Source organism: Mya arenaria, chromosome 15, assembly GCF_026914265.1.
Source record: "Mya arenaria isolate MELC-2E11 chromosome 15, ASM2691426v1".
NCBI lineage: Eukaryota > Metazoa > Mollusca > Bivalvia > Myida > Myidae > Mya > Mya arenaria.
In genome coordinates, this window is record NC_069136.1 from 56,125,705 (window position 1) to 56,146,024 (window position 20,320).

The 20,320-nt window shown below is 32.9% G+C and overlaps 1 protein-coding gene across 2 annotated transcripts in view; it reads right to left on the reverse strand.

Moving 5' to 3' along the window:
- Positions 1 to 20,320, reverse strand: part of LOC128220296 (metalloreductase STEAP4-like) — a 62,769-nt gene that overhangs the window by 35,890 nt on the left and 6,559 nt on the right. The window contains exon 1 of one of the 2 annotated variants that reach the window (XM_052928642.1): positions 15,102 to 15,126. The exons of the other annotated variant lie outside the window; for it this stretch is intronic. Coding sequence (XP_052784602.1) covers positions 15,102 to 15,111 — 10 coding nt within the window. The 5' untranslated portion in view covers positions 15,112 to 15,126. Of the gene's footprint in view, positions 1 to 15,101; positions 15,127 to 20,320 lie in introns of those variants that run through there. 2 annotated transcript variants of the gene reach the window in all.

Genomic DNA, 20,320 nt, shown 5'->3' on the forward strand with positions numbered 1-20,320 from the left:
TTCACAATCAAGGGAAGACACTTATCAGAATTAAGTAGGTCTTTAAGGGAATTTAACATTAGGCATAACACTTTTTGTTTTCGGTTTCCCGCCCGACTCTATTTTCATCCCGACCCTGTTTTGTTTAGGATGACATTTGTTTCTGACTGATATTTTATTCTCCTTTTCGTTCGCGTATGTAACTATAATACATTTACTATTCAACAAAACGCTCAGTTTTTACTTATTTTATCAATATAGTATGTCGCTATAGTCTTAATTGCTTGAGTACAATGGACACTTCAAGGACAAGTCCGGCAGCAGTACAATCACGATGACTCGAGGCACTATTACAATGTATGTAAAAATCCCACATACATACCATCTACAAAAGACAAAGAAATAGCACACATACATCGGAATAGAACTGCAAGCCAAGAAGAACGCATTTGACTTATTGAGCGATACCAAGAGGGTTTACATGTAGTGAAAATGAAATGTCATGTAAATGTCGTGCATTGACAGATACTTTTAAACCCTCTGTTAAACTTCCTCAAATACCAATAAAGCAGACACCGTTTAAGGGTACATTCTTATTACTGCCACTCATTCGATACACACTGATGACAATGTGAAAGACAATGAGGTTGTATTCTAAGTCAGTTATATTACCTGAATAAATATCTTAATGATTGAGAAGGGCTCGTTCGATACGCTCATCCCGCCAATTCTTAATTATCTAGATCTTATTTCATGCTGTCTAACTATTATTTTCTTAAATGAAAAGTAGTTCTTAAAAACAATACACCGATTGTTCAGAACTTTCTGTTCAAATTAACGACATCGTTGTTAACTTTAAAACGTGGAATAGTTGATTTTGTGCTCACCTATTTAAACATAAACACATACAGTTGAAACATTTGTGTCAAATTATGTTAGAAATACAGCAGTTCCTTGTGATCCATTAAACTTCCAGAGTGGTTCTGAACTGGTTAATATCGATGGCGTCAATAACGTTTTGAAGTTCAAACATAAAGAAACCCGTACAATCCACTTTGCACTATGTTGCTTTGGAAATGTTTGAACAGTTACACTCCCATAAACATATTCAAGCTCGAACTAAACACAACAACTATTACTCTGTTTTCTACAATTCTTAAGATGAAAAATTGCAATTTGCAACTACTTTTCCAACTACATTGCATCAATCAATTATACTGAGAATATTTCGTTTTGCGTTTACCCTCCATTAGCCGTATTGTTGTGCATTATTTTGTTATTTTTACTTTACTAAAATTGGCATATCACGTAAATTTGATTGTAGTGTACTATAAACATACTGTTTTGTGTCGATGGATTGCTCATGTTGCCGCATTAAAAAGCCTGAAATAGTAAATATGGTGTACTTGACTTCACTTTACTTATTAAGTTTAACAAAGTTCTGTTTAATCGGCCCAATATTCTTCTAATTTAAGTAGCATCATTTGCTCTTTTTGTTTCCTATTTAGATACATTAATGTTTCCATATATAGTACAGAAGAAAATCCATCCAATTCGGAGAACAATTATTTAGATAGACACTATTGGTAATGATGTATGAGCCACAAGTCGCCGACAAGTACTCGCCAATTTATTGCCAAAGGTAGTGAAATGCTTTTTGGCAGTCTGGAAAGGATGTGGTCGGCGATTGATTGTTAAAACATCTTGAATGGCTGGACATTACCGATGATGTACCGGAAAACTTTTGTTGACTAAACAGGCATTGAGTATTCTGTATGGATGCCAATCGATTTCGCAAGGTTGGGCGACAGATTGCCAATTGGTCTCGATTAGTTGTCAGCACTTACCGATCAGTTTAAGTCGGCATACACCAGAAACTGACGGAACGTCGGCAATTATTTGTAGATAAATCGATAGATAAATCTAAATCAGATCGATAGCAGACCATTTGCCAAACGTTAACCAAACATTGACAATTAAAACAAAACATGTCGAACGCGGTTGGCAATGCTTAATGTCGCACAACACGTGGTGGAACAGTGCACTTAAATCAACTTATAGTCAACGAAAATTCTTATGGCGTTTGCCGATCATTAGGGCGACTGTATAGTGCAACAATTGAAGAAAAGCACAACAAAGTCTTACCTTTTTAATGGATATTTTATCGCATCATGTGATATTTTGGCTTTGCGGTTTGTTGATATTTTAGCGGTATTTTGTTTACCGGTTATTTTTCAGATCAATGGATGAAACGGATTTTTGTACTACTTTTTGGTTTAAACCTATTTTATTATTGAAAGAAACAAACAAAGTATGCACAGTTATATATAAACATTATCAAAATATAGGATTGGGCTGGAAGATGTTAAACACTGTATGAAAGCCCTTTTCTACAAGTATCGTGTGTACAGTAAGTGTATCATGGCGTTTCGGTTACTATCATCATGTAAATGAAAATAATGCAACCCAATTAAATAGACATTCATATGTTGATTAAAAAAATACACATAATATTGATTTAGAAAATTGATTGAAAATGTAGTTCTATCAAAGTTGGAAACGATTTATTGAAATATGACGAAAATTAGGATAAAAGTATTTTGAGCGATAATAGGACAAATACTAGTAGGGTGGATAGAGTGTTTGTTTCCCGTATAGAGGTTTGGACGTTTGTGAAAATGGACCTGTTAAATTTAGAACTAAACGTCTTCTCAACAAACAACATGACATTCAGCGTTAGGGTGCATATTCCTGAAATGTTCTGAAGTAGCTGCAGTTGCGGAACCGAGAAACCTGAAAACTTAAAATAGAAGTCATCCTCGCGGCATATGATACAATACAGACTGTCCACAATATTTTTGACATATAGATCAGTCCTTAAGTAGTACAATTTGTGCGAAGTCACGTATGAAGCACTTGAAGGGTTCTATTTCCATAATAGAAATGAACAGGCACATGCGGAGCATTATCATCTAGTAGCGTATTGAATTATGATATCGAGACGGCTTTTTGGAAACTTAGAGGAAGGGCATTAAAGCTACGAATAACAGACGAAAGAAATAAGTTTAAGTGATAAGACATGCAGGCGGGCACATGCTGGGGAGATCTGCGTTGTGTAACCAGTAGGTAAACATGTTTACGACTGTCTGTGGTACTAAATCACAAAACCATTCTGGAACATGAATTTTCATTTTGCAAAATATTTATTACGACGATTTTCCAATGTGTCCCGCCCGAGATATTTTATTAGTTTAGAGATGGATACAAGCTAAGTGTCACCTGTTGATTCTTGCAGCTAATTGTTGGATCTTTTCAAGCTCTTGTTTTTCGTGCTAAGTGCATTTATCGAAGAATTCGTCACTCGAATGAATGAAATAAAGAGTCTCGGGTGATTTTCGATCCAAAACAAATTTAGTTTTCGCATCATATTTATTCTCTTCCAACATTATTTTAAATATAGTTGATCTGAGCACCCCATTGGAAATCTTTTGAAAGAAAGATCCCACATGTTTATGACTGGCAACTTTGAGAACCTGTTCATCCTGTGTATTTATAGGTGGATTGTGTACTTGTTGTGTCTTTTTTGAGACTGTTAATGTCTTCGTTTTTTAGGATAACATTTACAAGCCAATTTGATGTACAAGAAGCTATCTTATTCAAATCACAATTTAGGATAGGTGGCGACACACCTGGATCATCAAAAATAATAAAATGGCTTGTATCGCCGGCAAAGAGCCGAATATGTGACAATATCATTTGTATAAATAATACATAACAACGAACCTAGAATAGAACCTTAAGGTACACCTGCGATTATATTATTCCACTCTGATTGCACACCCTAAATAACAAATACTGTCTTACGACCCGATATATACGAATCGAACCAGGATATAAGTTTACCAGACACAACAATCGATTTAAGTTTGTGAATCAATTCTTCATTCCATACTCTATCGAAAGCCTTGATTGCCACCATCTTTTGGAAGAATTATTCTTAGATTTTAGTTTTTCTGCTTGGGATAGATTGTATTTGTGTTTTGCTGATATAATAGCATTAGTTGTTTCATTCCGGGGGTTCTGAATTTATTCCACAGTTGTTCTTTGTTGCATCCTAGTGCTTTGCGGCGGCAAGTTCGTTTACGTCGGCGAATGTTTTTGTCTAACCAGAGGGCGGGGGGGGGGGTGGTCTCGTGATCTCCAATAAGAACATTTCCGTTCGGTATACAGGTTTTCGAGACATCTGTTATTGCTGGTATTGTATTGAAACAATACATATCAACACCATTATCACAAAGAGATCCCGAACTATAAATGGCAGCCATACGGCAAAGTTGATTGAAGTCGCCCTTGTCGAAAGACCAAATATGACGATAAAATCAGGAATTATCTTTTTATTGGAAACTAAGAGCTCCATACAAGGGCTAAGATCTTACATTTTGGTCAAGGAATGGATCCGCAATTCCACTAAAATGTATCAGTTTTTCTTGAGATTGAACGATTAGCTCAATAATGGACACATTGATTGAGTGAAATTAATAGGAGAATCAAGACGCAGCAGACGTTGGAATGCGTGCATTTTGGTAACATTGCCTTAAACAATAGTGTCCTGAACACTGGAATCAATTGCCTGTTGCATCAAGTTAAATTGATGCGTGCTGGGCCGTTGTTGTCTTTGTTGGTCAATAAAATACAGCAAAGTGTATATGCATGTTAGCTATGACTAGTTCGACCTATATGCACTCAGCATCAATGATCTACAGATTGTGTAGTCTTTGATAAATAATCTTGTTCTAAACATATATACAAAGATACTCCGCCATGATTGTCGTCGTTATTGTAAGAACAAATGCGATGTTTTGATAATGAAAGATCGTTGTTGCACAATCTCTCATAAAATGCAAATATATCGAAATATTTAAATTCTGAATTTGTCAAGTTTTGGAAGTAAGCTTAGCGATTGTGTTCGCATTGTAGTTAACACATGATTGGTGATCAGATAAGTCAGACATTCAAAATGTGTAAGTGGACGATGTTGACGTGGTTCTTGGGTTTTGGCGAGGATTGGGATGCTAATCATTTACTACTAGAAGCAATTTATACATTACGTATGACAATACAACAATATATTGTAACTATCAATAAATAAAACTCATTCTTGTTGGACGTTGTTTTTATGCATGCATGATTATGTGGGTTAGTGTATGGTTATTATATACGATGACCTACTTCAGTCTGTTTTTTACTTTTGCATATATTTTGTTTCTTTAAAATTGTTAGTTTATGTCACGTGAGCATTTTATTGAATTAGATATATCATATGATAAGAAATATTTATATGTTTACGTTACTTACATTTTTTTTGTACTTTTCTTTTTTTAATTTTGAATCTTTAACTATGCCCATGTACAAAGGAAGTGAATAACAACAACATTGGTTGTATAAATTCATAACTATCAACCAATCAAATCATTTAAAAATCATCATGCAAGCTGGCTAAATGATAACATGTGGAAAACTTATTCGAATTATTTGTCGGACATCCTTTGAGACAACTATCAGGTATTCAGGTCTAGGCCTCAACAAAGGATTTTCATGGCCATTTACAATAAAGAAACGTGCATGAATGCTTAGTTTTAAAATGCTCTTTTCATATCTTGAAAGTCGACACCGGATGCAATTTCAGATTGTGAACGAAAGTACAGTTAGTGCAGATTTATCTCCTGTCAACAGGACCCAATTTCTCGAAACTTCTTAAGCTTAACAGGCTTAAGACGCTTATTTCAATTAGCCAAAATACATACTTAGAATGAATTTTGACAAATGAAAAATGGTTTATTCTGATAATCATACAGATTATTCCTACATAATTTCTAAAAATTCTTGAAGAGGTAAATATAACACATTTTATAAAACAACAAAAATAGGGAGATTAGCTAAATCCTGTTATAAGGGACTTAAGAAGTTTCGAGAAATTGGGGCCGGATGATGAATTAATTTACATAGAGTGGATTTATTTTTTTTCAAGAAATTAATAATCATGCAATGCATTTATATTAAACAATGAAAGTAAAAGCATAACGTCATTAAATTGTCATCACTTATAGGATCGCTATTAATGTAACACTTTCATTCTGAATTAATCTGATTGATCCTCAATGAATATAAACAAATTAATTGTTTTTTAACTGTAAAACCAACAGAAAGTTTATAAACCAGAAGTTGATTGACCCATTTTGCCAAAAATGGCGTCAAATACAAGCATTTATACATTTTTATACGCTAGTTAAGAAGCATTTGTCCAATCATCACCAAATCATCGGAATGTTTATTGGAATGATAACCAGCGATATCGTTTCTTGAAACTCGAAAGTTGTCGCTGGTCAATTATATAAATGACCTAAAATACCTAGTTTTTTACATATAGTATGCAATGTGCTGTTTGTGGAGTTTTATGCTGTTCTTCCATGTCTCTTGTTTGTGATTTTTTGTTTTCATGTTCTTTGTCTTTGGCGTTTACCCTGTGCCATTAAATCGAGTTTATGTTTTGCTACTGAGCTTGTTTCTGTAGTTCTTCGCATAAATGTTGTCCGGTCTATAACTTAAGTAGCCTTTGTCCAATCATCACCAAATTTGGTCAAAATGGGTATTGGTATCATTTCTAGGACAAATTCGAATCCAACCATTTATTTTGTGTAAGTACATACTTACAATTTGTTAGTTTTAGTTTTACTGTTTAAAATCAGTAACGGCTGACTGCTGATTTACCAACATAAATACACGGCATATATTGAAAAAAACAACAACACATATTGCCTTCAAATAAGATAAAATATAATTTCGGCTATCACGTGCGTATTTTATACCGGTAAAGCGTGTTACAAAATCGCTAAACTGTACGATGAGTGAAAGTGTCACTTTAAGACCTAAGGTCTTTGTTGAAAACAACATGACAGATATCGACCTTAAATGTAAGTTTCAAATTTCAAAAAAAATAAACCGGGTTTATTTAGAAGGAAAGATTAACACGGCTAATGAACAAAATTTTGTCACGTAACCACAAATGTTAACGCCGAGGGGAACTTGACAAAAATTAGTCATCCAGTTTTCACCAAATATTCATACAGCACATACGAAACAAACCTGAACACTCGAAAGAAAAATTTGCAAAAATTGAATGGCAAATTAACTAAATTCGTTACATTTTAACATTTAACATTTGCGTACTACAGAAATAGAAAAGGAAGGCTGACGTTAAAGGAGCACGGTGAAGTTAAACACTTTATAGACGCACAAAATAAAAATGAAATTTTATGTTAATTTCATTTGACTTTAATAATGAATACAAAAAAAAACACATGATTTCTGTACGTATGAAAGAAAAGTTAGCCTTTATATTTTTGTTAATTAAACGTTACGTAACACGAAATAACTCAGTAAGAACAGGGCCAAAGAATCGCTTATTTTTGTTTATTTGTACCGAAGTCATAAAACCCAAATGAGTTTAACATAATAATGCATTATCATTATTCAAGGTTACATGCAACTAATATATAACAGAATAATGCATTATTATTATTCAAGGTTTCATGCAACTAATATATAACAGAATAATGCATTATTATTATTCAAGGTTACATGCAACTAATATATAACAGAATAATGCATTATTATTATTCAAGGTTACATGCAACTAATATATAACAGAATAATGCATTATTATTATTCAAGGTTACATGCAACTAATATATAACAGAATAATGCATTATTATTATTCAAGGTTACATGCAACTAATATATAACAGAATAATAAACCTATATTGTGCCCCTTTACGTTTAGCAAGGGTATTAAATGTAATATATTTTTAATCTGCATTTAAATTACAAATGTAGAATAATCTGCAATCGAAGAGGCCACTGTCAATTGTGATAGACTGCTGTACAGATATTAATGACCTTATTTGTGGCCATGATATAGCCAAAGAAGCGAAAAGGTTACAACGCCAATACCGATTTTTAGTATCAGAGAAATGGTTATACATGTTCTCGATCAAAATCTATAGTTTGTTGTTCTTTGAGAATGAATTCAATTTTCGTTTGAAGCTACATCAATTTCAATCGACCGAGCTTACTTATCTTCTTTTAAATATCGTATCAAGATAAGCAATCACTTTTAAAGGCCAATTTCAATTTATAGACATTTGATTGCGTTAATTCGGAATTTTTTCATTTGGTAAACATTTTAAAGTACACCGGATGTACTTTGGACACAGACGACAAACATCTCATTTACATAGAATGTTTGATATCAAGTTTTCAATTTTGTTTTAGCTTAAATAAATTACAATAGAACTACCTGATAAATATATTACAGTATTAAAAAAGAGAGACGTTTTACGTTTAAATGTTAATAAAATTAGTGAAACATTTCATTGCATAAATACAAAATCACTTTTAACAGTCATTTTAACGTCCACAGGATACATTATTTCAATAGTTAGATAAAATAGAATCAATTAAACATCACGTGACGGCTCGCCGAGTCCATGTATACAATAAGGGATCTAACGATAGGCCAAAAAATGGATCGCAATGTATATTGCGATACGCTACACCCGTATCACGATATATTGCGATTTTATTTAATTATTCTTTTATCGGTTTCAACTACATGCACTCAATGGGTATTGCGATAAGTGCATGTTATTTTTTATGCAATCTTCAAGCAATTGAATTTACGCAGGTGATTTTGACTCATGACTCACGAATAAAGACTGCATTAACATTGTATTACTATTTACTTATTTATATGTTATCATATGTAATAATTCAAACAGTTACATGCTTTAACAGTATTATTATTCTTTTGTTGCAAACGGCAAAACCAAAGTTATTCAAGGTTACATGCAACTAATATTTACAAAGCAATAGGATGATCGATGCACTATAAAATACATTAGAATCTGTTTATGATAAAATCTAGTCTTGGTTTAAACTATCGTAACATTTTATTTGCATTATGTCTGTCATCGCCTGTCGTTGGGGAACTTTCAAGAAAAAGGAAAGGTTTAATCTGTCAACCTGGGAGTATGGTTCAGACTCATTGGAATGTGCTCGAGCCTTCATGGACTCATAAGGGTTGAAAGGTGATGTTAAGTCGTGTTTATCTTAGTTAATTGTCAAAAGTGTTACTTCAACCCTACTCATGATTCAATACTTCTGATGAGTATATTTTGCATATAAGGAAACGTGGAAGGTTTACAATGTCCACAATGTCCACTTTAACAATTTAATCGTCTGACCGTAACACAGGTACAATTATATTTATTAATATGAAACATACTTTTTTGGATCCAATATTCAACTGAACTTCTTAATTTCTAGCGTGAACATAAACTTATTAAAACCACATTTTCCCCACTGCTTCAGTAATTAGTTTTCTTAAAATTTAAGTATATGTACACTCAAAAGTGTTTTTCCCTTCTTCGCCATTTTATCGGATATATCCCTTCCAAGTCATCGAGGATTGCCTATCTAAATTTTTTCGTTTGACGTGCTACTTGCGTTAATTGTATGTGTTATATTTTGTCATACGTTATGTAAACCTTGCTTCTTTTAGCAAGTGACGTACATCCTAATCCTCGAACAACCTTAAGGACCACGTCAACATCGTCCACTTCCTCAACATATTTAATGTTCCCCTTATCTCGTCACATCCCATTTGATAACTACAATGTGCAGAGCTTACTTTCAGAACTTGACAAACTCTATTCAGAAAGTACATATTTCGATAATCTTGCATCTGATGAGAGTTTGCGCAACAGAGATCTTCCATTATCAAAGATTCGCATCGGTTCTTATCATAAGGAGGATACTCATGGCCGAATTTCTTTATATGGTAAGAACACGAGTATTCAACAAAGACGGCTCAATCAGTAGATCATTGATACTGTGTGCATATGGGTCATAGCTAACATACATGTTTTATTTGGAGTATTTTATAGATGACCAAACACGACAACGGCCCAGCGGGTATCTTTTCTCGACTCGATGCATCTGGCAATTGATTCCGGTGTCCAGGACATTATTGTTAAAGGCAATTTAACCTTAATGCTCGATCTTACGTCTGCTGCGTATTCATTCTCCTACTAATTTCAGTAAATTGTAAGAGTCTGTTTTTGAGCCAGTCGTTTATTTTTAAGGAAATACTAACTCATTCTAGTTGGGATGCGGTCCATTTCTTGACCAAAATTTAAGATACCATTATCCCATGAATGGAGCTCTATAGTTCCAATATATGTTTTAGCATAATAACGTTTTGATGTAAACTACTGGAATGTAAAACTATCGGTGTACAAAGATTTATAAAAATATGTTTGTTGATGTTGACAGTGGCAAACATTATTGGGGATCTAATGTAAAGCCTCTATCAGACAATGCAGGTTTTAGAGATATTTCAATGAACCAAACAACGTAATTGTGAATCTTTTTCATCAAATACAAACACAGGTTGAAATACCAGTTCAAGCAAGTTTAGTTGAACTCTGGTCAGTTTAGCCCTGTTTAATATGTATGTTTCGAGAATTAAAATCATTTTGAATTTTCATAGTTTTTAGACTAAGTTCCAAAAACAAATCACGTTGCCTGTACAAAGTAAAACCATTACGAATTGAAAATCTCTTGAGCTTTTACAAACAATGAACATAAATGTTCTGGTACGGTTATGCAAATATATTAAAAAAGCTTTTGTTAACATTAACAAAATATTTTAACTATAAATAAGTATAACTCATTCGTGGCCGTTATTTTGATGCATGCATGGTAATATGCATAAGTTTATTGTTAATATACACGATAAGCTACTTCAGTCACTTTTTTATTTGATGTATTTATTCAGATTTCTTTTCAAATGTTTGTAATATCAAGCGATCATGTATGTCAATTAGATATATCATTTGACAAAAACATGCAAATGTTCACGTTACTTAATAATGGTTTTCTCTCACCTTGATTTTTTAACTTTGAATCTTCATCTTTGCCCATGAACGAAGGAAGAAAAAACAAAAACATTGGTTGAATAATATCCTAACTATCAACCAATCGAAACGTTTAAATATGAAAGCTGGCCGAATGATAATCTGTGAAAAACCTATCCAAGTCTTATACAGGTGGCTGCTGTCGGACATCCTTAGTGACAAGGATCAGGTATAGGATCAACAAAATATTATCCTAGCAACCCACCATAAATATGTATGTATGCGTCGGTTACTCAATGCACTTTTCATATATTTAAAGCCGACTGCGGATGCAAATTTCAGCTTGTGAACGAAAGTACATTTTGTACACATATAAATCATGTCAGCAGGTGATAAATTAATTTGCATAGTGTGGGTTTTATTTTTTTCCAAGAAATTAATCATCATGCAATGCATTTACATAACAAAGTGAAAGTAAATGTATGTAGTCATTAAAATGTCATAACTTTGCGCCTATAGGATCGCTATTAAAGTGACACTTTCATTCTATATTGATGTGACTAACCAGAAATGAATATTAAAATTATTTTTTTTCGTCAACTGTAAAAATCAACAGTACATTAATAAAGCAATAGTTCAGTCCCACGTGGCCAAATAGACCCAGTAGACAAAATGGCGACGAATACGAGCATTTATACATTTGAATATATTATTATAGTATTATAGTTTAACCTGCGGCTTACGGGCGGGCGGGCGACCCCCAGTATGTTGTCCGCTCATTGAGTTTAGAAATCTTTGTCCAAATTTGCTCAGAATGATTATTGGCATTACGCTCTTATCACTTGAGAGTTATCGCTATTTAATCATATATATATATATATATTACCTAAAAATAGTATTGTCCGCTCAATAACGTAGTTATCCGTTGTCGAATCATCACCAAATTTGGTCATAATAAGTATTGGTAAAATGTCTCTGACACGTTCGATAACCAGCTGCCATATCGCTTAAGTCACTCGATAGTTACCACCCTTAATTTTTGGAAAAATTGGCGCTCTTGTTATAAATCCAGAATAAAAACGAATTATACGAAATAAATGAATACGTGTTCAAAAGACGCTTAGATCTAATTATGATCAACTTTAAAACAAATCGATATGAAATTGCAAATACTACCATGTTACCCTGTCTATGTTATTTTAGATGAATAAAATGAATGAGTTATGTTATGAATATCACATTAAGAAGTATAATATATAAATTGTTAATATCATGATAGGTGCATTGAAATCTTTGGAAAATTTTGTACGTTTAGTTTCATTTTGAAGTTGAAAGTTAGTTCGAATCCGATAAGTACAGTGTACAAATGTCGGTTCAATGCGTCTGGTGTTTATCGATAACGCTCGTTATAAACAATTTGTTTAAAGTCTTCATTCGAAGAAAGTATTGCCTTTCGACGTAGCATTTATGACGCAATTTATCACGTGGTATACATACACTGGATTATAACTTAGTCAACTATTACTTAAGTTTAAAACTGCAATTCTTAAGGATTTAGCGTGGAACTTATTCAAAACAGATGTAGGTTATAATCGAAGTAATTGTAAAATGTTAATATTTCCTGAAATAAATGTTTTGATGCGACACAGTCGTATAACCATTAAATAATAAAGTACATACTACCATCAGGTTTTTAGTGGTCTACATGACATTCTGTAAACCATCTACTACCTTGACCAGCAACGGCTTATATATACCGATTCACCTATTTAAAACCCAAAACGGCTGACTGCTGATTTAATGTTCACCACTTTGATGCTTATGTTTTGTTTCTGTACAAACACAACCCGGCTTTTTGTTATTCTGTAATTGTTAAAGGTTATTTTGAGTGTGGGCCAACTGCGTCACATAAACATTTATTGTAGTGACGCAATACTAATAACCCTTTCACCAGATTAGTGGTCGAGATTATATGTTGTCTTCTGACCCATCTTCTGTTCAAATCTACCGACTCACCTGTTTAAAAATGAATAACGGCTGATTGCTGATTTACCAACATAAATACACGGCATACATTGAAAGATACATACCCATTATATAAAATATAATTTCGGCTATTATGTGTGTAATTTATACCGGTAAAGCGTGTCAAAAAACTGCTTAACTAGACGATGAATGATAGTTTCACTTTAAGACGAGATTGAAAATGTGAGGTCTTTGTTGAAAACAACATGACAGATAACAACCTTGAATGAAGGTTTAACATTTCAAAAAACTAAATCCGGGTTTATATTGGAGGAAAGATTAACTCGGCTGAATTTAAAAACAATGAAGAAGACAAGGCCACATCACTGAATTAACACGGCTGTTGGCCAAAATGTTGTCACGTAACCACAAATGCAAACGCCGACAGAAATCACGTCCGTCCATAAATATTTATTTTTATCGATTAATTGCTGTACTCAAGAGTAAAAGAATACATTATTTAGTCTTATTAAGTTGAGGAAATTAAAACATTAATATGTTGCTATTTGTGACATTTTTACAGATTTAATATAATTGCAATAACGTCCATTGTCCTTTCTTGGAACGGCCCCAAATTCATTTTACCATTCGTAATCTAGTGCTAATATTCTATGTCAGTTGTGATATAACACATAGATAGTAGTAGTTGTTGTAATGTATTTCTTTTCTGTGTTTATAAAGAATTGATGGTTTTAGTATTGTCTTGGCAATAAAATATGGTATTTTTACAATGGCTTTAGGTAAATGCATTAACAAATTTCGCGGTTATTATCATATTCGCGAATATATAATTTTTGTTGGTGAGTAATAATGCAAAATTATACGCAAGAATTTAGACATTGTCTAGTGTGTGATTTGTCATATTATGTTCACATTGACTGAACAGATGGGTTACAACTGCCGACAAATAGGCTTCGAATGTTGAGGTTTTGATCAATGCCACCGAGGAAGGCATTCAACTACATAACGAATAATTAAGTGTGTCATGTTGTGCAGTTAAAGAAGAACCTAAATGGTTGATAGATGGTTTTGTCATTATCATAAAAGATGCTTTTATGCTGCATTAAATTAATTTTACGACTGACAAAGTATGCGATGAATATGAAATGTGATCAAATAAACATTTTGCACTCACATAAACCCACATTAAGAGTAACTCGATCGAAATGATTTAAAATGTTAATATCTGAGATTGCTTACGCAATATGAACATTGAATTCATTAATATTTATTCTCAAGAGCCTTTCATCCTATTCAGTTAAGTTACAAGACTTTATTATATGCATAAATGAACAAAAAACTGCAAAATGCGCCGGTGAAAATCCGCAAGCAAAAGCAATTTGCTTTGTGAACCATGGAATCATTATATCTTATCAGGAGCAAAAAATCAAGGTTCATGTTAAAGGGGCGCATTATAGTTTAACACTTGATAGCCACAAACGAAAATAAAAATGAAATGTTATGTTTAATTCATGCGATTTTAATAATCAAACCAAACCAAAAATGGTTTGTGTAAATAATAGAGACATCTTAGCCTTTATAAGTAGATTTTTCAATTGACAACGTGACACGAAATAACCCAGTAAAACAGCGCCAACATATCTCTTATATTTGTTTATATGTACATAAATCAAATGAGTTAAACATAATATTGCCTTATTTCATTTGTTTGGCATCTACCAAGTGTGAACATATAGTGTGCCTCTTGACGCTCAGCGAGCGTATTGAATATAATACAGGTTTATCTGCATTTGAATTGCAATTGTAGAATGAAGAACAAATTCGGAATGCTCTCATTTGGAAAAGATTTTAAAGTACACCGGATGTACTCCAAACACAGACGACAATCATCTCATTTACGTAAAATGTTGTTTTTTTTAAAAGTAATTTTTCGATTTTGTTTTCAGCTTAAATGCATTACAATTGAATGGGCTGAAAAATATATAACAGTATTGAAGAGATATATGTTTTACGTTTTAATGTTAATAAACAAATGGAAACATTTGATTGAATAAATACAAATATCACTTTTTAAGACATTACAATTGAACGAGCTTAAAAAGTGTATAAGAGGACATGGTCAATTGTGATAGACTGCTGTACAAATATTAATGAACTTACCTGTTGCCATGAGTTAGCCAAAGAAGCAATAATGTTATAACGCCCATACCTATTATCAATATCAGAAAAATGGTTTTACGTGCACTCGACCACGATCTGTAGAGAGTTGTCCTTTGAGAATGTACTTAATTTTAGTTTGAAGCTACATCAATTGTAAATCAATGGACCGAGCTTTCTTATCTTTTTCCTAATAATTTATTAAGATAAGTATTCACTTTTGAAGGCTTTTTTCATTTATAGACTGATAGATTGCGCAAATTCGGAATTTTCTCCTTTGCCAAACATTTTAAAGTACACCGGATGTACTTTGGACACAGACGACAAACATCTAGCTTACGTAAAATGTTTGATATAAATAATACGAGTTTGTGTTCAGATGATAAATTACAATTGAACTGGCTGATTTTGTTTTATTATTGTATTGAAAAATAGAAGTTTTATGTTTAAATATTAATATAATTTTAGAAACATTTAGTTGCATAAATAAATAATACCTTTTCTTACACATTTTAACGTACACTGGAGTTTTTAAGTAACACAATGCTATAATCAATGTTACAGTACGTCGCGCTTCTCGTTCAGTCAATGTATACAATAAGGGTTTTAAAGATACCCCAATCTAAGGATCGCCACGTATATTGCGATGCGCTACATCAGTATCCAGATATATTTCAATTCTATTTAATTTACGCATCGTATTTATTCTCTTCCACCATCATTTTCAATATATTTGATCTCAGCACCTGATTGAAAAAAAATTCAAAGAAAGATCCCGCATATTTATGACTGTCAACTCGGAGAACCTGTTCATCTTTCGTACAGATAGTGGGTACTGTACTTGTTGCGTCTTTTTTAAGACTGTTAATTTCTCTATTTACTTAGGATTAAAATTTCAACACAATTTCATGTACAATATATCAAATCACAATTTAGGATAGTTGCCGACTCACCTGGATCATCAACAATAATGATATGGCTGGTATTGTCCAGAAAGAGCCGAATATGGGTCAATATCATTCATATAAATAAGAAATAACAATTAATCTAGAATATAACTTTAAGGTACACATGTTTTACGGTCAGACAATTAAATTGTTATAGTGGACTTAGTGGACATTGAATACCACCAACGCTTACGTGTATGCAAAATACACTCGCCAGAAAAACTAACGTATCATGATTGTTATCGATTGTAGACTTCCTTTAACACCATTGAAAACTAGCTTAGTTAAAGGCGAGCTAACATCACCTGTCGATAAATACGAGTCAGAGTATGTTTGAGTACATTCCAATGATTCTGAACTATAATTCAATGTTGAGGGCATAGAACTGTCAAATCCAGGTCACAGTAGCTTAATGAAAATATACCTTGCACAAATCGTTGACCTTATCCAAATATCTGTCCAGAAGAAACAGATCACAATAATGTTATCAGTGTTGCACTACGGCGGACAATATTTTTGTCCTCAATGCTATTATTAATAAAATAAACGTCATTACCATGTGTATTTATTGATTTTGAAAAGGCCTTTAATGTTATAGATATAAATGGTTTATGATTGGAAGCTTACAAGTAAGGTTGTGAAGAATTACTACGTATTGTTAAAACATATGTACAAAGGTCAAAGCACATGTTAGATGTTGTTCTTCATACTCTGATTTTCTCGAATGCTCTATTGGTTTGAAACAAGATTCAGTGATGTGGCCTTGTCTTCTTCATTATTTTCAAAATGTATAAAGACCTTCTTTTTATAGATGATTTTAATACGGAAATACATTTACCTTGCAGTTATGTTATTTGCAAATAATATGGCTTTTCTGGGCGAAAATAGAAAAAAACAAATGCTAATAAGTATTGACATTTTACCCAAACTTCGTGAAACGAGGTTATTAGAAGTTTAAAACATTGTTGTTTATTATGAAAATATATTTGTTGATGTTGACAGAGGCAAACGATATTGGGAATGTAAAGTCAGGTCTTTATTAGACACTGCAGGTTTTTACAGATATTTGGAATTACGCAAACAACGTAATTTTGAATCATTTTCATCAATTCAACAAACACAGGCTGGAATACCAGTTCATGCAAGTATAGTTTAACTCTGAATAAATTAGCGATGTGTTATATGTTTGTTTAGAGAATTTTAAAATCAATATGAATTTTCATTGCATTTGGACAAAGTTCAAAACACAAATCACGTTGCTTTTACAAAGTTAAGCAGTTACTCATTGAAACTGGTTGATACGCAATTATAGAACAGACCATAATCAAAGATACATCTTATAAGCGGATATGGTGTTTTAGAAAATTAGAACCGTATTGCATGCACTTGTACAACTTTCTAAACTGTTCGAAAAGATATCTCAAGAAGATAGTTCTTTATTAGCCTAAGTGTTGCAAACTTTATCAAACTTTTGCAAACAATGTTCTGGTACGGCAGTGCAAATATGTTAATAAAGATGTTGTAATCCGTTTGGTTTTCGTGAACAATTTATTGTAACTATCAATAAGAATAACTCATTCTTGTTAGCCATCATTTTAATACATGTACGGTAATATGCATTAGTTTATGGTTATTATATATGATATCTAACTGCAGTCAAATATTTTTGCTGTTTTATTTATTCAGATTTCTTTTCAAATGTTTGTTATGTCAAGCGATCATTTATGCTTATTAGATATATCATATGACAAGAAACATTCTTATGTTAACGTCTCTATTTTTGTCTTTTACTTTGACTTTTTAACCTTGAATCTTTACCTTTGCTCATGTATGAAAGAAGAAAAAAAAACACAACATCGGTTGTAATAATTCATTACTATCAACCAATCAAATCATTTAAGTATGCAAGCTGGCCAAACGATAACCTGTGAAAAACATTTCCAAGTCTTATACAGGTGGCTGCTGTCGGACATCCTTAGAGGCAACGATCAGGTTTAGGATGAACATCCTAGCAGCCCGCCATAAATTACGAATCGTGTATGCACGCTGTTTTCTTATCTTTAAATCATGATGCAATTTCAGCTTGTGAACGAAAGAACATTTAGTGCACCATATAACTCCTTTCAGCAGAAAATGAAGTAAAAACATGGTGTCATTAAAACGACATCAATTTGCGCCACTAGGATCGCTATTAAAGTGACACTTTCATTCTGAATTAAGTTGACTAACCATAAATTAATTCTAAAAAATAAATTGTTCTGAAAACACAGCAACAGAAAATGTATAGGTGAAATTCAAAGACCTATTTTACCAAATAGCAGACAATATGGCGAAACCTTCAAAGATTTATACATGTTTATACGTCCGTTTATAAAACTGTACGTATACTAGTTTGACCAGCGGCTTGCGAGCGGACGGGCGACCTCTAGTATGTTGTCAGCTCAATAACGTTAGAAGCCTTTCTCCAATCATCACCAAATTTGGTCAGAATGCTTACTGGCATAATAACCACTTATATCACCCCTATCCCTAGAGAGTTATCGCTCTTATATTATATAAATGGCCTTAAACTAGTCTTGTCCACTCAATAACTTAAATAGCCATTGTACAATCATTACCGAATTAGGTCAGAATAAGTATTGGTATTATGTCTCAGACACGTTCGATAACCTGCTGCCATATCGCATAAGTCACTCGATAGTTACCACCCTTAAATTACAGATATTACATGAAATCTGTCTTGATCGATCTATTACTTAAGACTTAAATTGGTCAGCATATGTATGGGCATTTTTCTCGGACCAAACTTTGTGTCCTCAAAATAAGAACGGGCGTATTTTGGGAAAATTGGCGCACTTGTAATAATCAAAATTGAAAAAGAATTGTACAAAATAAATGAATACATGTTCTATGTGACGCTTAGATCTTAATATGTTAAACATTAAAACAAATCGATATGATATAATAATTGTAAAAACTACCATGTTATCAAGCCATTATTACATAAGAGGAATAGAACATGAATGAGTTATGTTATGAATATCACATTAAGGGGGCTGTACTCCGGATGATAAAATAGCGGAAAAAATAGAAAATAGTCGAAAACTGACATATACTTGGTATTGGAATTAACATATATAAAGCGGCAATATAATAATAGGTGCATCGCAATCTTTGGATATTCTGTACTTTTCATTTTGAAGCTGATAGTTTGTTCGAACCCGATAAGTACAGTGAACAGATGTCGGTTCAACGCGTCTCTGGTGTTTATCGATAACGCTTTTTATAAAACTTGTAATATGCTCAGAAGAAAAAGTTTGGTCAGTACTTCTACTTTGTGAAATAGTTCTCGGAAATAAAACTATAACGTAAAAAACATTTGACTTACCACAAATTTTATTTAATATCCAACATATGTTTAACACAATTTAAACAGACAATATCAACTGATTCCAGTATTTTACATATTTAGCATAGGGGTCTAAATGAAAAATTATGTCGATGTCAATATCTAGTGTGGCCATCCTCGCTTCAATAACAACAAGACACCGACGTCTAATGCTGTTTATTAGTGTTCTTATAACGTGAAGTAGTATTCTCGCCCATTCCTCCTGTAAAGCTCGCTCAAGATCCGCAACGTTATTGACGTCATCCCTGATACGTACTTCACGTCCAAGATAATACTACATATGCTCGATCGTGAGAAATCAGGTGATTTCGCAGGCCAATCGAGGGTGTTAATGTTGTGTCCAGCCAGAACGTTTTGTGTGTAACGTGCAGTGTGACAGCAAGCGTTATCCTGCTGTAGAACGTCAGCATGACGGTTGGCTATTTTGGTGAATAAACCATTTACTAACTTGACCAGTAACTGCTTTTATCTACCGCTTCACCTGATAAAAATCAATAACAGCCGACTGCTGGTTTACTGTTGACCACTTAGATGCTTATGTTTTGTTTCTGTACAAGCACAATCCGCCTTTTTATTATTCCATAATTGTTAAAGGTTGTTTTGAGTGTGGGTCAACTGCGTCACATAAACATTAATAATGATTAATCAATTTTAATAAACCTTTAATCATAATTATTGGTCGAGATCTTATGTTGACTTCTGACTCAGCTTCTGTTCAAATCTACCAACTCAATTGATAAAAATGAATAACTGCTGATTGCTGATTTACCAACAGAAAATTCACGGCATATATTGAAAGATACATATTGCCTTCCCATTATATAGAATATAATTTCGGTTATTACGAGTGTATTTTATACTTGAAA